General features: G+C 39.7%; 2 protein-coding genes and 5 pseudogenes across 5 annotated transcripts; 4 read left to right on the forward strand and 3 right to left on the reverse strand.

The window, feature by feature from the left end:
* The first annotated feature begins 900 nt into the window (after positions 1-900).
* On the forward strand, positions 901-2,114 carry LOC149036476 (uncharacterized; annotated as a pseudogene). Its single transcript, XR_016181535.1, has one exon. The product of XR_016181535.1 is annotated as an uncharacterized LOC149036476 (transcript).
* Positions 2,115-5,224: 3,110 nt separating this feature from the next.
* Positions 5,225-7,506, forward strand: LOC149036477 (uncharacterized; annotated as a pseudogene).
* Positions 5,557-8,970, reverse strand: LOC149036478 (uncharacterized; annotated as a pseudogene). The gene has a single exon (XR_016181438.1). The product of XR_016181438.1 is annotated as an uncharacterized LOC149036478 (transcript).
* LOC149036479 (uncharacterized) lies at positions 8,968-11,739 on the reverse strand. Its single transcript, XM_089188590.1, has 3 exons — positions 11,707-11,739; positions 11,364-11,657; positions 8,968-10,689 (listed from the first exon to the last, which is right to left on the reverse strand). The coding sequence occupies exons 1-3, from the start codon at positions 11,737-11,739 to the stop codon at positions 9,070-9,072; spliced, it is 1,947 nt and encodes a 648-aa protein (XP_089044716.1). The 3' UTR covers positions 8,968-9,069.
* A 273-nt stretch (positions 11,740-12,012) lies between these two features.
* On the forward strand, positions 12,013-14,001 carry LOC113682169 (uncharacterized; annotated as a pseudogene).
* LOC149036480 (uncharacterized) lies at positions 14,002-15,927 on the forward strand (annotated as a pseudogene). Its single transcript, XR_016181434.1, has 2 exons — positions 14,002-14,263; positions 14,505-15,927. The product of XR_016181434.1 is annotated as an uncharacterized LOC149036480 (transcript).
* Positions 15,865-17,949, reverse strand: LOC149036481 (uncharacterized). The gene is made up of 2 exons (XM_089188574.1): positions 17,604-17,949; positions 15,865-17,204 (listed from the first exon to the last, which is right to left on the reverse strand). Exons 1-2 carry the CDS (start codon positions 17,723-17,725, stop codon positions 15,965-15,967), a joined length of 1,362 nt encoding a protein of 453 aa, XP_089044700.1. The 5' UTR covers positions 17,726-17,949; the 3' UTR covers positions 15,865-15,964.
* Between the last annotated feature and the right edge of the window lie 838 nt (positions 17,950-18,787).

The following is an 18,787-nucleotide window of genomic DNA, read 5'->3' on the forward strand; positions in this document are numbered from 1 at the left end:
GCGAGTGACACTGCCCCTTCTTTATGTATTGAGCCCATTACGAAGCCAAAAAAGATTACTTCTATAGAAGCTTGGATTAGCAGCTTCCATGTGTTTGTGGGTGTGCACACAAAGAAATTTCCTCACGAGGCCCCTGCCCTCATGAAATATGGGGAAATTCTATGATGACAACTTTTGTTTTTTAAGACAAGCACATGGCGCTTTGTTGCCCTGGGACAGGATCCATGGTGAATTATGGCTTAAGTCACAAAATGTTCTGTGTAAAACCTCTCCACCGCAATTTTCTGCACTGCTGCGCACAAAGCCTGATTCCGTCCCAAAGGGCTACTGTTTTCGTTTTCATAAAGGCCGCAAATGCCCTCAGGGTGGTGCTTTCAAGTATCTTTGTTATAGGTGTGAAGGGTCGCACGTGGTGACTAAGTGTAATTTTCGTGACTTGGCCAAACTCAACCATTCCCAGCCTCAAGCTGCCAAATCCTTTCTTACCCAGCCTTCCCACCCCAATAAAAGTTAATAGATTAGTTTTTCTTCTTGATGGGTACATACCTTCCACCGTTGAGTTTTTATTATCAGGTTTTACTAAGGGTTTTCCGGTACACTTTGAGGGTGAACGTACTTTGCAAACAGCAACAAATTTGTTATCAGCTCTTGAAAATCCTGAAGTGGTTGATGCTAAACTTGGGAAGGAGTTAGCGGCCCATCACCTTGCTGGCCCTTTCTTATCCCCTCCACTGTCCCCATTTCGGATATCCCCTTTGGGCATTGTACTAAAGAAAGTTCCAGGTGAATTTAGGTTAATCCACCACTTGTCCTTTCCTAAAGGTTCATCAGTTAATGATGGCATATCCCCTGGGCACACCAGTGTTTGATATGCTACCATCGATGAAGCTATCAAACTGATTATGAATGCTGGCCAAGGTTGTTTTTTTTTGCTTTTCGAATCATCCCAATTCACCCAATTGATTATGGTCTGTTAGGTATGCAGTGGAGGGGTTTATATTACTATGACCGATGCATGCCCATGGGCTGTTCTTCTTCGTGTTTAACATTCGAAACATTCAGTACAGCAGTGGAATGGATTGCCCGGCATAAGTTAAAGATAGATTATATATTACACCTGCTCGATGATTTTCTTTTAGTAGCTTCCTCCTCTCAACTTTGTAAGAAACAGCTAGATTTATTTTTATCTCTCTGTTCTTACCTCGATATCCCAATGGCACCAGAGAAGACTTGTGGTCTGGCCATCACCATGTCTTTTACGGGCATTGAATTAGACTCTATTCTTTTGGAGGCTCGTTTACCTCTTGAAAAAGTTGAAAAATGTAAGTCACTCTTATCTCAGTTCCTTACTCGTAAGAAAGTTACCCTCCAGGAGGTACAGTCCCTAACTGGCCTTTTAAACTTTGCATGCTCAGTCATACAACCTGGACAGGCTTTTCTGCGTAGGCATGTTGACTTGACTCTGGGTGTCAAAAAGGCGAATCATAAGATTAGACTTAATAGAGAGGTAAAAGAGGATCTGATGTTGGCTGTCTTTTTTTCCAATTTTAATGGGAAGTTTAATTTTCATGGAGGACAGATGGCTTCATTCTCCCAAATTGAACCTGTTCACAGATGCTATTGGTTTTAGCGCTATATTTGGACCACACTGGTGCTATGGTAAATGGCCTACCAATTGGGAGCATCTGAATATTGCCATTCTTGAGTTTTACCCCATTGTCCTAAGTCTGTACCTGTGGGGCGCGGCTATGAGCAATCAGTGTATCTTGTTTTTTACCAATAATGAATCCCTGGTCCACGTCATCAATAAGCAATCTTGTAAGGATAAGACCTTAATGGTCTTTGTCCGGCAACTTGTGTCCATATGTTTAAATCACAATATTGTTTTCAAAGCCAAACACATCCCGGGGATTCATAACAACCTAGCTGATGCTCTGTCTGCAGGTGCAGACTTTCAGACAGCTGGCCCCAGTTCATATGGACCCCTTCCCGACAGAGATTCCCTTGAGTCCTCAGCCTCAGAGCTGGGTTCTGTAGTAGGCATGCTTGCAAAATCTAGCCTCCAGCCTTCTTCCATCCCCACATATAGGCGAGCAATTTTTCACTCAGTTGTAACAGAGTTACCTATCTCACCCCATACATTGGCTCTTTTTATTGCTTATATGTATGACAACAACTATGCACCATCAACAGTTAGTTCTTATGTTTCGGCCCTAGGGTACTCTCACAGATTGCTCAGTTTCCCTGATCCTACGAAAGCCTTCATCATAATCCAAATGCTCAAAGGCTATACTAAATTAGGTTCCCATTTGGATAGCCGACTGCCAATTACACTTCCAATTCTCCACATTGAGGGTACATCTCAGCTGGCCATTTCCCAGTTGCACTGTTGTCAATTTCAAGCCATGTGTGCAATAGCCTTCTATGGTTTTTTACGGATTAGTGAAATTACTTCCAACTCTCTTAAGAATGCTGATGTTCCGTTACAGGTTCATCAATTGCTTTGGGCCTTTGCCCTCAGCCATTTTTACTCCAGATCAATGTGTTTGTGTGATATGTGCCCAGTAAACGAGCCTGGGAGATGCAGCCCAGTATTTTAGTTACTTAGCAAGCTGGATAGGGGCAAAAAGCATAAAGAAAATATTTGCTCGCGAATAGCATTTTTATGCTTTTTTCCCCGATTATTAATGTTCTATTATTGTGATAATTGCTGATATATGTTAGTCACGTGTAGAGAGTGTTGCATGACAATGCAATGACAATGCGAGTATTATGGAGCGTTATTAGGGTCAAATTTAGAAAACAAATTATGTTATGGTGTTTGATATTTCATTCGGCCGAACTACAGAATTATGTTCCAGCGTTGCATGGAACTATGTTCGGCTCTTTTAACTTCAATAAAAAATGCAATAAACTATGTTCGGCTCTTTTAGAATTGTGTTGGGAGTATTTCACTTATAACTAGGCTGGCAGTTTTTTTGAGTTTAGTCCAATTTTGTTCGGCTCCTCCGAATTACGTTCGGAACGCGGCTACTCGAATTATGTTCGGCAAGTAGACTGGTAGCCTCGCGATAAGAAATTCACGAGGAGTCCCGGGGCGAGAAACATTTCCCGCGCTCTCTATAATTTATTCCAATTATTACCAGTGTTCGTGTACTGTTCTGTCGAACATGGCGGACAACAAACGTGGAAGAGGCGATCGCGACGAAAACCAAGAAAATCGAAACGAATGCAAAAGTGCTAAAGCAATTAAACTTCTACAGGAAGTTACCTCGCTTCTCAGTGAGGGTGATAGCGAACCATATCAACCGGCAGCTGAACAGATTAGTCAAGCACATGGTCAGGTTGGAGCAAGTGGTATTGTGCAAAATTTCCGCAAACTGCTTGCCCCCTACAGTGTTCATAACAGTACTCCTTTGTCATCTTCGAGGCAAACCAAGAGGAGCTATCCGAAACCAAAACTATTTCAGCTAAAAGAAACGTGAACACACGAGTTCTTCTGTTTGGCGGCGTAAGACCAGTCCTGAGCTCCAACAAGAGCAGCCAAATTCGCCTTACAAGAGGCTGGCCTGGGCAGACGAAAAATCTGCTTTCATAACAAAGCAAAGTTCGCTGAGTTTCGGCAAAAGTTAGAGGAAGCATTTCCAAAGCTCTGTGAAGGTGGGGGGTTTGAAATAATGCGAACCGGTCATCAGGGTAGTAACTCCTCCCTCACCACCATAACACCTCCGGCAAGTGGTTACTCGGTACCTTTCCTGCGAGACAGCTCTGGTCTGGGGCAGGCTCTGGCGTACATTCGACCCCTGCAACGCAACTTGGACAGCAATCCTGTATTTGAGGTAACATTCCTTCTCCTTATTGTTGTTCTGATCGATATAGCCTGGAAATCTTTATTTTTTTAAATTTAAGGGTCTTAAGCATATGCTGGTCATTTAATTTTGGTCAAGTTTTATTGTCTGAGCTTTGTTCATCCCAAAATATGACAGTTTATTATATGGGTTTGAACCCTGGCCAGGGCACTGCGTTGTGTTCTTAGGCAAGACTCATTACTCTCACCATGCCTCTCTCCCCCCAGGTGTATAAATGGGTACAGCTGGGTACCGGCGAATTTACTGCTGGGGGTAACCCTGCACTGGAGTAGCATCCCATCCAGGGAGACTAGAAATACTCCTAGTTGCTTGTTCTGTACTTATTACATGGTAAAAGGTAATAAAAAAGCGCAGGAAACACACAGTTGAACTGGAAGAGTATTTAAAAAATTGATGCACACCTGTTCCCTTTTTTCCTGGGCCCAGTTGTTCAAAGAGTGGATAACCCTTTCCACCCAATAAATCACTATCCAGTAGATAAGTGTTGGCAAAAGAAACTGCACTATCTACTGGATAGTGATTTATCTGCTGGATAGCGTTATCCAACCTTCAATCAATTGGGGCCTGGCCTTTAATTATTGGAGGCATTCTTTGTTTTCAGTTACTAGACATTGAAAGAGGGTCAGGGTCACATAACCATCAATTTGATGTGCGTTTGGGTTTTATAGGAACCGTCAGAATATGCTGATGCAGTTCTAATTGACTGTCTGAAGTGTGGAAAGGGGATTCCATTAAGTCAATGGCATGCACATGACAATGACTGTGAAGGAGGTTCCAGCTCTGGGAATTCTACAGAAAGTAGTATCCGTGAAGGTTCTGGTGACATCCAAGGTGGTAACCTTGAAGCTACAAGTTCATTAAATAGAGGTAAGAAATTTTACAACAACAAATGAACAAAGATACTTACAACTTACAAGCAACTTTACTAATAAAAAAGTCTGGCTTTTCCTTTTTTGCTAGGATGCCTAAAAACTCCGAGGGAAATGTTTCCAGGTGAAACTGAAGAAGATCTGGTTCGTATTCTCACAAAGAATAACTTTGATTTGGAGAGGTCAGCAAATGACATTTTGTGCAGTAATGCAGGTGTGAGTAAATGTATATTGATTTTGTGTTTTATGTACAGGTGAAATGTTTGCAAAATAGGTACTGAGTATGGATGTACAAGTTGGCACTATCTTTTCCAAAGCCAGTTCATGTGCATGTACTACCAAGGAAGAGAGGTGGAACTTAAATTTGAGGAGCTTATAACAAGAAAAATCATACTGGATCTTGTGACAGTTTCTTTAGAAAACAAAATAAAAAAAAAGAAACAGTTTTCACCTTAACATTTTGTGACATGGGTGGTAACAGTGAACACTGTGCATTCTATTGTAGCTAATTTTATTGTAGTCAAACCTTTTCTTATGGCAGGGGTCATCTCTACCAAACAAACTCTATTATTCCGACCCTGTCTATTATATTGTCTTACTTCACACTGCAGGTAGTGCACATGTATGTAATTCCATCTATTATGGGGATATTGGTCTTGGTTCCACATCAGACTCAGACTCAGAGCTATTAGAGACCTTACGCAACAGGACGGCAAAATGAGGACGGCGACCGTGGACCGCGCGAGTACTGGTCCGAGCACGCGACGGTTGACGTTGCCGTCCTAAACGTAAACAAACCGTACGCAATACAACGCGATATGCACAGGCCCCGAAGGAAAAATGGCCACCTTCAGGGAGGCAAGAGAGGCTCTTTTGCTTGCTAATGCCTTGGATTTGATCGCCGATGAAGAAATGCTGTTACTCTACGACGTTAACACTTCAAAGAATCTTGACATTCCTTACTGGAAGTACGAAAAATTCAATCTGGACTCTCTTTCCGACGACGAATGCAAAAGCGAATTCCGTTTCTTAAAACATGATATCTACAATCTGCTCGAAGTTCTAGATCTTCCTGACAAAATTACCTGCCCAAATCGTTTTTATGTTTACAGTGATGAAGTGCTATGTTTGCTTCTGCGTCGTTTTGCCTTTCCATGCAGGTACAAAGACCTTGTTCCCTGATTTGGAAGGCCTGTACCGCAATTATGTATGGTGGTGTCTGAGATGATGGATATTCTTTATGCCCGCTTCGGACAGTTGTTTTCTGGTATTAATCAGCCATGGCTATCACAAGCAAATCTAGTTGATTTTGCAGAAGCTATCTACAATAAAGGAGCCGCCCTTGACAACTGTTGGGGATTTATAGACAGAACTGTACGACCAGTTGCTAGGCCAGGCGAAAACCAAAGAGTATTGTACAATGGCCACAAGAGAGTGCATGCGATAAAGTTTCAAAGTGTAGTTGCACCAAATGGTCTGATCGTAAACCTTTTTGGACCTGTGGAAGGATGCAGACACGACAGCGGAATGTTAGCCATGTCTGGTTTGTTGCCAATGTTAGAAGCTCACTGTATATCTCCAACAGGCCAACCGTTATGTTTATATGGTGACCCTGCATACCCCTTGAGGGTCCACCTGCAGGGTCCATTTAAGGGTGCTGCCCTAACAGCACCACAGCAACTGTTTAACAAATCGATGAGTAAAGTAAGAACAGCAGTAGAGTGGGTTTTTGGTGACATTTTAGAGTACTTTTCGTTTTTAGATTTTAAAAGAAATCTTAAGGTTGGACTCAGTGCAGTAGGAAAAATGTATATCATTTGTGCCCTGTTGAGAAATGCCCACTCATGTACATATGGGTCGACAACTTCTTTCTTTGGTGTTGAACCGCCTCCATTAGACCAGTACTTTATTTAAGGAAATGTTATCAGAGATTCTTGTAAGATATGGGTCAATGCGCCCAGAGGAGGGAGGGGGGGAGGGTACTTTGTAATATACATGATGGGGAGGTTCAAAGTACTCTTTTGGGTTGAAAATTTACCCCCACAGACTTTTTTGGTCAACAGTGAATAAGTCACATATTTTGGGGGGTTTACAGGTACACATCCCCATGTCAAATTCTTTCTGCTTCATTGAATACGTCAGTAGGTTTTTTTTGGTGTAACATTTCAAGCTCATGTATTTTTTGGGTTTCTTATAGGAAGCTCTGTCAGACACCCCTATCATGTATTCTGCAAGTATCCCCCACCCCCCAACTGGGATTGTGCTATGGCTTCATCAGTACCTGAAGCCTGCTTATCTTTACCCTGCCATTTGTTAGGAGTTTTTTTTAATTGTTGCAAATGCCTCATGGAGGGACCAGATTACATTTACAAATGACCGGGCATGCACACGATCACGACCTTTAAAAGAGTGCAAATGACCAATATGTAACCTGCAGTACAATGAAGAAAGTGTATCAGTGTATTGAAATACTTCAAGGTTATAATTACTGTTTATGGAATTGTAACCTGGTTCAATTGTAACTATCAAAATGAAATTTTGAGAAAATTGTGCCAAATAGTTTGAATTTTTGAAGCTAGCTTAAATTATGTAAAACATTTCTATTATGGTAATCATTTTCAAGTTTTCTCATTTTTTTCAGCTAATAATTATTATAACTTGTAATTTAATTGCAAAATTCTTTGTTTCAAATTGTAAGGTATTTTCATATGCATATTTTTTCTCATATTTCAAGATTAATAACAACTGAAAATTAAAACACTAATTTTGGAAGTCTCTTTTTCCAAATTCTCTGGCATGATCCACAGACATTGATTAAGACTAAAAAAATCGATCTGACTGTTATACTTGATGAGTGTATGTGGTAATATGCCTCGTCTGTATGCAACAGGGTCTGGGTGAGAAATCCCACATCCCATCATGTTTATACATCTTTTTACCGCTTCCCGGAGAGAGGTATAAATCAGGAATCCCATCAAAATATTTGGCTTCTCCTGAATCCCCTAGGGCTATATTTGGGTCAATTATCCCATATCCCAAAAATGCCCTTTATTAATGAGACCCAGCGGTATAACTAATCATTGTTGCATGCCCTGTCAAGATTTCAGTGGCTCATAAAGGCTTGTGAAGGACCATTTTGGATCCTATAATCAATAGAATTGTCAGACCAATCCAGTTTTTTAAAACTTTTATCAGTTTTATGAACCTGCTCAAAATTTTTACTTGATATATATTTTCACTGTACATGTGAATTTGACAATTTAAGTTTGGGCATGCTTAAAAAATTCTGAAGTTAACTTTATAAATACTGAAAAGCAATTATAAATGCATTTTTAAAGCATTTTTCTTAACCATTAAATTTCTTGAATTAAAAGACAATTAACTCACTGTTAGTCTTATTTTGCTCTTTGTACATTGGAATAATATTAAATGTCTCAGCTGATCGATACATTGGATTATACACAATCTGTTACAGCTCACAGCAGATCATAAAAGCCAAGATAAAATTGGCAAAAATATATAATTAAGTTATATATGCATACATGTAAAAATGTAAATGTTTATATATATATATATATATATATATATATATATATAATAAAAGGCGAATGATTTAAATAAACGTGAAACTTTGAAATCTTACAGTCTTAAAGAACACTTTTTACTTGGTGATTTTCTCAATAAGTGCCAAGAGCATTTGATTTTGCAGTTGCTGCTGCTGAATTTGAACTTGCATTTGCTGTTGTTGTTGTTGTTGCTGTTGCTGCAGTTGCTGTTGCATATACTGGAACATCTGAAGTTGTGCAGATTGTTCTTTCTTTTTTACTTCTAATTCCTCTGGTCTTAGCTCAAACTCCCGTTCTGCCTTTTCCCTCAAATACACGAGGGTTTCTGATCCTGATGATCTCTTTCTCGGTGTTGTTTGTTGCCCATCCTCAGCTGTTGCCTTTCTTTTCTGAGTCTCCCCCAGCTTCTCCATCGACCTGTTTCTCATCTCTTCTGCCTTTTTCCTCTCATTCTCCTTATTTTGGTCATTCTTCTGACTGTTCTCCAGTGTCTCTTTCACTTTCCTCAAACTGTTCCACTATCTGTTCCAGCAACTTGTCTGTTTCTGTCATCTCAGGGGATATCCCACTTGCTCGTTCTTCCTCAGCCATTTTGTTCTTGAATTTCTTTGAAAGTAATTGATACAGGGTTCGTACCCTTTTTTGGACTAAAAATTCAAGGACTTTTCAAGGACTTTTCAAGGACATATTTTTTATTTTTCAAGGACTCCACCAACTGCAAAATAAAAGAATGTTCACCTTATCATAGTAGCGATTGTGCCGAGCTTAAGTCGAGCTAAAAGTGTATGCCTTTTTTAGTTCATCCACAACATTCGCAATTTTGCACTCAAGGTCTTTGCGAGCTATCTCCTTTTCTTTTGCAGTTCTCCTCAAACTATTTGACTTTGTAATCCACACAAGTTTCCCAGTGTCCTCTGCTTTCTGTGCAAACTCGTCTGCCGATTTAACAAGATTGTCAACATCACTGTCTAAACGCCTTCTTTTCTTTTTAAGTTCGTCAAGTTCATCGACTAGCTCCTTTCGCTTCAGTTCTACACCCTCAGAGGTTTTCTTCCTCTTTTGTTCGTCAAGATATGATAAATACTTCTGCCTAGCTCCTGCAGCTGACAAAAGAAGTGGTTTGTTGATTGAAACAGCAAGGACACCTCCCACAGATTGCACATGGTCTTGTACTAGCCTTTGAGCAATGAAGGAGCGCTCTTGGAGGTTCTCGACTTCCAGTTGCTTATTGACTGAGAATCCTCTTTCGACACTGGCCTGGCCATGTGATAATATCAGTAGCTCTGAGACTACTTTCCACAATGATTGGTAGGATCGCTTCTGTCCCATGTGAAGATACAGAAAGGAATCAAGTCTATCATTGTTAGGATCATAGTCTTTGAACTCCGACGGAGAAGAAGAGGGGACTTCCATAATGAATTGTCTAAATAGTTCCAAAAGGGAATCACATTCACCTTCCGGGACTTTCTTGGCATTTTCAAGGGTAGTCAAAACTCTCTTGAATTTTGTGATGGAAACATCATGGTCACTCATCATGTTTCTTGGATCTAAGCAATTTATATTCCTTACAAGGGAATACTGAATTGGTGCTTTGGCAATCAGTTTGCAAACTACTTTCATAAGGAACTCCTTGCATTCCATCTGAAACTGAAGCACTCTTTTCTCTGAAACTGTGGACTTTGCAATCGACTCCTTGATCTTCTTGTCAGCTGTAAACCCCAGGTCAATCTTGGAATGAGAGGCATGAATGCTGGAGTCAGCAGGGTCAAGTTTTGTAAGCTTCAATGGGGTTTTGGCTTCACTGATAACAGTGGTCTTAATAAATCTTCTCATTAATCCCCCAAGCATGCTGTACAGGTCTGTAGCCAGGAAAGGAAGCATAGGCTTGTCGGTTTGATAGAGTGTCAAAAACGGTGTCACTTGCTTGGCTACTGATAGGAAGAAAGCGACTTTTGCAGTCGTAAAGGGATCTGCAACAAACTCTTGTACAGTTTCAAAGGATTTATTCTGTGGCTGTGGAACTTTTCCTGCCCTTGCACTCTGAACATACTTGACAACACTGTCCCACATACTCTGTGTACGTTCTGCAACCAAGACATTCTCCAACCACCTATGTTTGCAGAACTTCAAAGCAAACAGTGAGTTTCCTGTTACTTTGGTGTAGTCCTCTCTCCTTGCCGGACTGTCCTGAAAAAGCCAGTGAAGGCTGGAGAACAACCTGTCTAACTGCCATCCTGATGCCACAGCACCATCCTTGAATGCTCCATGAAGAATGTGTAAACCACAGCTGCCAATGTTCAGCATGTGACTATTATGCTCCCTTTTTGCCTCATCAGTCAGCATACTGTAAAATTTCCAATTAACGTTGGGTCCATCCATTGACAACTAGTATGAGAGAAAACATTCCTTGTAATATTGAAAGGGAAACAGATTATTTAATTTAGTACTTGCATTACGTCCCAGAGTTCGTGTCATTGTCCACCAAGACACGAAGTGAACTAGTCATGGATGCATTGGAATTGTGAAGATTTGCAATGAAAGAGTGTTGATTTATTTAGACCTTAAAGGGCAGAAAACCAAGTAAGGTGTTTCATTTCTATTTAATACAATTTTATCACTTTTTGGAACATTGGCTAGATTGTGAACGCACAATTTATATTACATGCAATAAATTAGATTAAGTAATCTTGCATCTTTCGCCCTTCTACAGCAAAATAATAACAGACATTGAAAGATTTTCATGTTAAAAAAAATTTAACGCAACTTCTTGTAATTATCGTTCGCCGGCGAACGATGAAATTAAATGCCAGTCATGAAAACAATATAATTGATTCCAATTTGATCACACCTTTTTAATAATGGCAAGACATAGGTCTTTCAAAAGAGTGGCAATATGACAAAGAATAATTGAAATTAGGTAATTGTGTGAAGACTAAGTTTGTGCTATTGCCTATTTCGAAATGTCGATAATTGAGGGTAAGAAATAATACAACTTCAAAGAAGCATATCTTGCAAACAATTTCATGGATTACCCAAACATAACGAGAGTTGCATCCTACCTGATAAACTTTTTTGAGAGGAATTCCTTCTATGCCTGAACGAAAATGAGAAAGCATGTCCTCTGCTGTTCCATGCCCCATAAACACTGAGGTATAATAGCGACTTTCAACTTCGTGTTTGTCATGATTCCATGAACGAATGTGAATATCCATTTGCTTTGACTGGCACACGCTATTCAGGCTCTCGTCAAACATAAGTACATAAGCTTCTTCTTTTTTCACAACGTCCTTCAAAAGTTGTTTGAAGTGTGGAGCGAGCCCAAAACAGTTTCCCCGCGGCAAAATAACAACAAACTTTATTGAATACTAAATCTAGAAGAGCAGCTCATATGTTGATCATGACTTTTGCAGATGTGGCAGCTCCTAAAAGAGCCATTTTTAGTGACCTGGAAACGTCCTAAAGACGCAACCAGGGTGTGGTGGCTCCTAAAAGAGCCGTTTTTTGATGTTCCAGGTTCTGCTTCAGGTTCTGGTCGCCGGGCCGTTCAGGTAGGTTTCGAACATGCTTTCGACAACATACGTTTATAAAGTTCGAGTACAGAAAAGCAAACAAAGTTATCAGCCGAACATCCTACTCTCCGCGCCTAATCTCTTTATTGGTGGTTGGTGGCGAGAAGACTTCGCTTGGTGGCGAGTACGTTGGTGGCGAGATCGTTCCTTGGTGGTGAGTTCACTGGTGGCGAGTCTGCTTGGTGGCGAGCTAACTGGATACCATACAGGGATAGTAGTTATAAAAGAAATAGTGCTAAGGCTGTGCGCATTGTTGTTAATTACTGTCCTGTCCCAAGGCTTGTCCTGTACAATAGGCTGATGCCTTTTATTAAGTCTATTGACATTGGTCAACTTTATAGTGTCAGGGAGACACTGTGTCAAGGACTTGCAGAAGAGGAGAAAGTGGATGGTATGTATCGGGACATAAAACAGTTGTTGCTTTACCTTGCTAAATTTTATCTTTGTCAGAGCAGGTATAAACTGGAATGGTTTGGAGGCGAAGTCAACACATTCCATGTTTCTCTTGGTAGTGATGGAGCTCCATTTGGGAAAGATGACACTGCATGTGCCTGGCTTGTCAGTTTCCTAAATATAGGCAGGAGTCCTCAGCAGTAGTGAGAATTATCTTTTGTTTGGGGCCAATTGCAAGGAGGATTGCATTCCAGTTGCACGTTTTCTTAAAAAGGTTGTAAGTGATATCAGTGATTTAGAGAAGAGCACTTTTTCTTTAGACTGTAATGGCACCTCCATTGATGTTAAATTTAAAATTTCAGAACTTCCAAATGACATGAAAATGTTGGCATTCCTTGCTGGCAAATTATCTAATGTTGCAATGTACTTTTCAACCTTTGCAGATGTTAGCAGTGACACTATGAACAAACTTGATGGCACATTTGGATTTACTGGAAAGGAAGTGTGGAAGCCGTGGAGATATGAGACCAGAATAAATGTTGCTAAGCAGGTTGGCACTTTAAAAAAGTCCCTGGCAAAGAAGCAAATGGCTGCATCCACTCGTCGATCTAAAATAACGTCTTTCATTGCCCAAAAGCACAGCCGCCAGGAATTTGAGCCAGTTGTAGGTAAATTGATTGACCGGGCACATGTGGATCCCCTGCACTTAAAGAATAATGCTTGTGCATGAGCTCATCAGCAACTGTTAAATGAAGTCATTGCTATGTCAAAACTAACTGATGAAGTGAATTCTTTTTCACAGGTGCCTGCACAGTCTCCTTTCAACAGGTACATTGTAGCTACATGTATGCGTAAATGTGGTTTATCCAGGTTGGCTAAAAAGGTCACTAAATGGTTTGACAAGACTAAGGCTAATGGCAAATCTTTTGATTATCGCTTTAAAGGGAAGGATTCTAGGCTGTTTTTGTTACATTTTATGTCAATGATTTCAGCCATTGAATGCAGTGCTAATGCTCATGGCAGAGGGGCCACAATTCTCCATGTTATTGCTTACATTTGTCTTTGTTTGAGGGAGTGTTTCTCTTTTCAGTCACTTAGATATATCAGATGAACAGGTGAGTGAACTGAAAACCCTCTGCATAAACTACTTTAGAGCAAATGCCATTTTCTTTTATGTAAATCCCACAGTCTGGACCATTGGTCATCTTGTACCTGCCCACACCAAGTACATGAAGGGAAAGTATGGGCTTGGCCTTGGTCTCAACTCCATGGAAGGGCGAGAGCCCAAGCATGTGTTCATATCAAAGTATAGTCATACGATGTTTCATTCCAGATGGGAACAGATCTTTCTCCACGAATTTGTTTCCCTTTTGTGGTTGAGAGAAAGAGGTTACAATTGTTCTAATGTAAATTCTTCCACCGTCTTATATTCCGAAGCAGGTGATCAATTCAGACCCAGCATTCTGTTATTGTGGGCTTCAGAAGGAAAAGTCAACATATGGAAAATGCAGTGTGCTCTAAAAATTTGCGGACCAAAATTGTCTCAAGTGTTAAGAAGGGAGAGAACTTGCTTTAGATCCCTTTTTGGTACATTACATGGTGAATCACAGTCAAACAAAATTCATTTTCATGTGCAGTTTGTATTGGTAAGTGACACCATTCTGTTCAGATGTATTCCTTTTGTGGCAAAATAAACAAAACTGAACTAAAAATGTGAGTCTGGATGAGATCTTAAAAGTGTGACTATAGAGTTCTAAAGCCGTTACGTCACGTTACCATGGGAGCAGAATTTTCTGTTCTAAACAAACGTGCTCAGAGCCAAAATGGCGTCGCTTTCAATCGCTGCACTGATATCTTTCTTCGCTGAAGAAAAGAAGTCAATCGAACGAGGAGAAAATCATTACAGATCTGAACACATTGAGTCATTTTCTTACCATCAGGGTATTTTACGCGGTGAGGTTCAAGCAAGTATGAAGAAAAAGGTCTATCGAGTCACGGTGAGTTTAGAGCCACCAATCGCATTAAGAAGCCTAAGGAATATTTTTAAATATCTTTTAAGTACCTTCTTGTTATCTACTCCCCCAATTTAGAAATATATATTTTCGATCTTGTCGATTTCCCTCATCAAAAAAGCCAGGCTGAGGCTTAAATCGTACAGATTATGATTCATATGAAATAGTGTTACCAAGACATTTATGAGTTCACCTTGTTTGAACTTTTATCTTAATTACCACTTAGATTTACCTGGATGACCACTTCAACATAAAATCCACGGAGTGTGAATGTCCAAAGGGAAAATTCAAATGCAGTCACGCGGCGGCTCTTTTTATAAATGGGATTCACAACTTAAGCCGCACAGATATTGAATGTCAGTGGAGGAAAAAGAAGTCTAATACCTCCCTGTCTTTACAGGCAGTCGAAGAACTGTTCCCTCTGCCAAAGAATTATGTGGCGATTACTCGATCTCCCAACACAGAAGATCGTCAGGCACTATATGGAAGCTTAAAGGCATATGGGAGGTTCACTGGTCTTTGCTGGCTCATGTGCCCAGAGCCTGCTCCCCAAGCCAAATTGCCTGTGCCAACAATTGAGGAAATCATCTACTCAGAGGAGTTTATCCAAACAAGAGGTACACAGCAACAATTGGACTGTTTGGTTCGGAAAGCCAAACTCACAGAAGCAGATATCCTGTTAGTCAGTCAGATAACTGTAGGCCAACGAGACAACCCAACCTGGCATCTTGCAAGGAGGGGACGGCTTACAGCAAGCAATTTTGGATCCGTTCTGCATGCCAAAAGAGTGACCCCTTCACTTCTCAAAGGGCTCCTTGGAGAGTTTGCAATTTAACTGCAAAAACTGTACAGGAAACTGGGTTATGGCTGGATGGCTCTGGGATTCTTGGTGCTTCCCCAGATGGAATTGTGGATGAAGACTCTGTTTTGGAGGTCAAGTGTCCCTACACCGAAAGGAATATGACAATGGAAGAGGCAGTGAATATCTCCCCCAATTTCTGCTTGAAAAAAACTGAAAGTGGTCAGTATGCTTTAAAGGAAGAACATGTCTACTGGCATCAGGTCCAAGGGGAGATACATTTTGCTCAAAGGAAGCTTTGCTATTTTGTTGTGTGGACATCTAAAGATGTAGTTGTTTTGAAAATAGCAAAGGATGAAGGCTGGAGTGGAAACATTTCTAAGCTTACTCAGTTTTATTTTGAACACCTCTTCCCAAAGGTTGTAGAGGGACAATTATAGGTTTCCAGATCTATTACTGCATGTAATTATTTTTTAAGAAATAATAATTTTCAGGAATCATTAGGAGCCCTTTGGTGTTTAGTCTTCACTGATGGCATGTTGTTGTGGAATTTCTTGAGATAGGGAGGCTTTTCAGATGGAGGGTATTGGGAGCTCAGGTGTACTTTTAAGTTCACTCTAGTAACTTTAGGAACACAGATCTTCAAATCCCAACAGGGCTCTCCTGGTTTACTCAAACTAACTTTAGAAACAGTTACAGTTTTTGCACTTCATTGTTTCACAGTTGAGCTGTACTGCTCTGTTGTAGTGAACTGTTGTTGGGCTGAAATTATACATGCATCCATAAATTCAACAATGATAGCAGATTTACTTTTTGAATAAAACAAACAGATCAACATGTATTTTACAAAGTATTCAATTTTCCTTATATGAAAAATAATTAGTTCATTAATCAAATTCATATCCTTCACAGCCCTCTTTGATCAGTGGAAACTGCAGATTAACAAGTGAAGCACAGAGTTGAAATATTATATCTGCATGACAACGTAAATATGAGGGAATAAAAGATAAAATCTTGAAATCTTTGAGCCTAGCATTTGCCCTCTCAACATGAATTCTGCATTTTGCTATAACTTTTGTTGCCCTTGCTTCACTCTCAGTGAATGTACCATTGTTTAAAAAAGGTGGTATATTTACTGAAACACCATTTGGTACAAGATCCTGCATAACAAAACCTTTGTCAGCTAAGACCATATCTCCAGCAGTAAGGTGATTTAAAAATCCTGATTTCTGCACAATTGCTTTGTCAGATATTGACCCTGGATAAAGTTTGCTGACATAAGTAATAACACCATTTGGCGCTACACCCACAATAACCTTGAAGGAATGCATTCCCCTATAATTTGAATACGTAGCATTCTGCTGGCTCATAAGCCCAGGTGTGGCAATCTCTATGTCTGTACAATCTATCACTACTCTACATGAACCAAACTGACTAAAAGATGATGGGGCACACAGCTTGTTCTTATCCCTAGATGGGATGGATGCCATGAGGTCAATAAATAGAATTGAGTGTAAGACATGAATGAAAGTTGTTACAATATTTGCTATTGTAGATACACTGCAATTGAATAACTGTGCAAGGTGAAGATTTGTGTAATTCTGTCTGACTTTCATTAATGTTATAAATATTTGTTCTTCAAAACTGATTGATTGCACTCTCCAGCCAGCAAAGTAATTGATGGATTGTTTAAACCTAGCTGCATAGTTGACAACAATTTGAAAAACTTCCTTTGTTGGCAGCCCAGTTTCCATCTTCAAAACCTCCTCACTCATTTTCGAAACTGTGTAATGTTTTTGCACATAGTAATTTTTTTCTCTTTGATCAATCATTTCCCTTTTTGCCTGCTCCAACTCTGCTTCCAGTATAACTTCTTTTCTTGTTGATTCAAGTCTCTCCACGCTGCCAGAGGTGCCTTGTTCAAGTTCTTCTTTCTTCCTTGCAGCTTCTATCATTTCTTGTAGGGTCTGTTGTGATTCGATTTTTTTCTTTTTTGGCTTTGCTTCTTCTGCTGGGAAAAGTTTGTCTTGGTTCCTCTTGAAAATCTCAGGACCATTACTTTTTTTTCCTTCTCTGAAATGGCAACTACAGACTCTGGAATGTTTTCCTGGCTCTCTGTCTTCTCTCCTATAGCAAAAAGGATAATTTCAGCTTTATAATTCTTTCTGATTACTGTGCTATTAGCGGAGGATTTTTATCTTGCAGCTTCTATCTTATAAAAATTTCTAATTAAGAAGACAGTTCTCTATCTGCCTGTTTTAACACTGCAGGGTGACCATTAAGTATCAACAACCACACCAAAAGCTCTCACAACTGATTTCCGTCATTGAGTCAAATGTTGGCTCGTGGCTTCTAGGGAACCGATTTTGAAGTTGGAGTACAAGAAAAAGGAGTCTAAAAATCAGTAAGATTTATATAAGCTTAATCAGTTTCATAACAAAGATGGCGACTCCACAACCGCAATAAATTGCGTAAGCATACTTTTCTCCTGGACAGAAAAAGTATTGAAATAAAACTCTTACTAACCTCAGTAGGTGAATCCATCTTCTATATTCCTTCAGCTTTTTTTCCTTGCTAGGGAATCCGAAGAAGCTACACGTGTGACTTTCCGAGTGATGGTTGCAATCAGGCGCAAAGCAGTGCACCATTTTAATCGTTTCGATCGCCTTCGTTTCTCAGTTTTAGATTTCTATGACCTACAGCGTTAATAACAATGTAACTGAACCTTATTCTAAGCTTCTTTGAACCGTTCCAAGCGATGATTACACACTTGACCTCAGCAACGCATAGGTTATCAGTAGGACGCGCTCGATTGTTTAGAACAGAAATTTTAGCCCCATGGCAACGTGACGTCACACTTTAGGACTCTATTCAGATGAGAGCTGATGAGCAGCACTTTCCTGTGGTACGGTTCTGACATTTTGTTCATATACCTTCCCTTTCACTTTAACTACAGTGTGCACAGCCTTTTAATTGGGGTTGCCATGGAAACAGTTTATTGAATGTTAATCTGGTTCAATAAATCGTTTTCCTTTGTTTCTGTGTATGGTTATGTTTAATAATAGACCATTTTCAGAAGGGCAACCCATTTATTTGTTCTTTTATGTGTATGTTAATAAGCCATTCTGACCTCCTTAGCATGTGTAAAATTGAAATAATTTTTACTTTCAAACTATGCCAGAGAGGATAATTTACATACATATAAATTAACAAAAAAGGCTGCTATTGTGAAAAAGGTCTATAAGTATTAAGCTAAAAGGGTAATAAATACAAGTCTTCGAACATATTTTGACCAAAAAAGGTCAAGCATTTTAACTTATTTTAACTTAGTATTTATTGACACAATAGCTTAGTGATTGTATATATGAAAGCTGTTGGACATGATTTTTTTGACCAAGAAAGGTCAGACATTTTAACTTATTTTAGCTTAGTATCTATTGACACAACAGCTTAGTGATTGTATATATGTAAGCTTTTGGACATGATTTTTTGACCAAGAAAGGTCAGACATTTTAACTTATTTCAGCTTAGTATTTATTGAAACAACAGCATAGTGATTGTATATATGAAAGCTGTTGGACATTAACTTTTGACCAAGAAAGGTCGGACATTTTAACTTATTTTAGCGTAGTATTTATTGAAACAACAGCATAGTGATTGTATATATGAAAGCTGTTGGACATGAACTTTTGACCAAGAAAGGTAAGACC

Source organism: Pocillopora damicornis, chromosome 12 (assembly GCF_964200805.1).
Source record: "Pocillopora damicornis chromosome 12, jaPocDami1.2, whole genome shotgun sequence".
NCBI classification, from domain to species: domain Eukaryota; kingdom Metazoa; phylum Cnidaria; class Anthozoa; order Scleractinia; family Pocilloporidae; genus Pocillopora; species Pocillopora damicornis.

Bases quoted from the DNA above. Each gene is read 5' to 3' on its own strand.
- LOC149036479 (XM_089188590.1), bottom strand. From the start codon at position 11,739: ATGGCTCTTTTAGGAGCTGCCACATCTGCAAAA. The intron at 11,658-11,706 runs GTCATGATCAAC...TATTCAATAAAG, and splicing joins GAGCTGCCACATCTGCAAAA to TTTGTTGTTATTTTGCCGCG. The intron at 10,690-11,363 runs GTAGGATGCAAC...CTCTCATACTAG, and splicing joins CTCTCAAAAAAGTTTATCAG to TTGTCAATGGATGGACCCAA.
- LOC149036481 (XM_089188574.1), bottom strand. From the start codon at position 17,725: ATGGTGCACTGCTTTGCGCCTGATTGCAACCATCACTCGGAAAGTCAC. The intron at 17,205-17,603 runs GTTAGTAAGAGT...TTTTTGCTATAG, and splicing joins AGATGGATTCACCTACTGAG to GAGAGAAGACAGAGAGCCAG.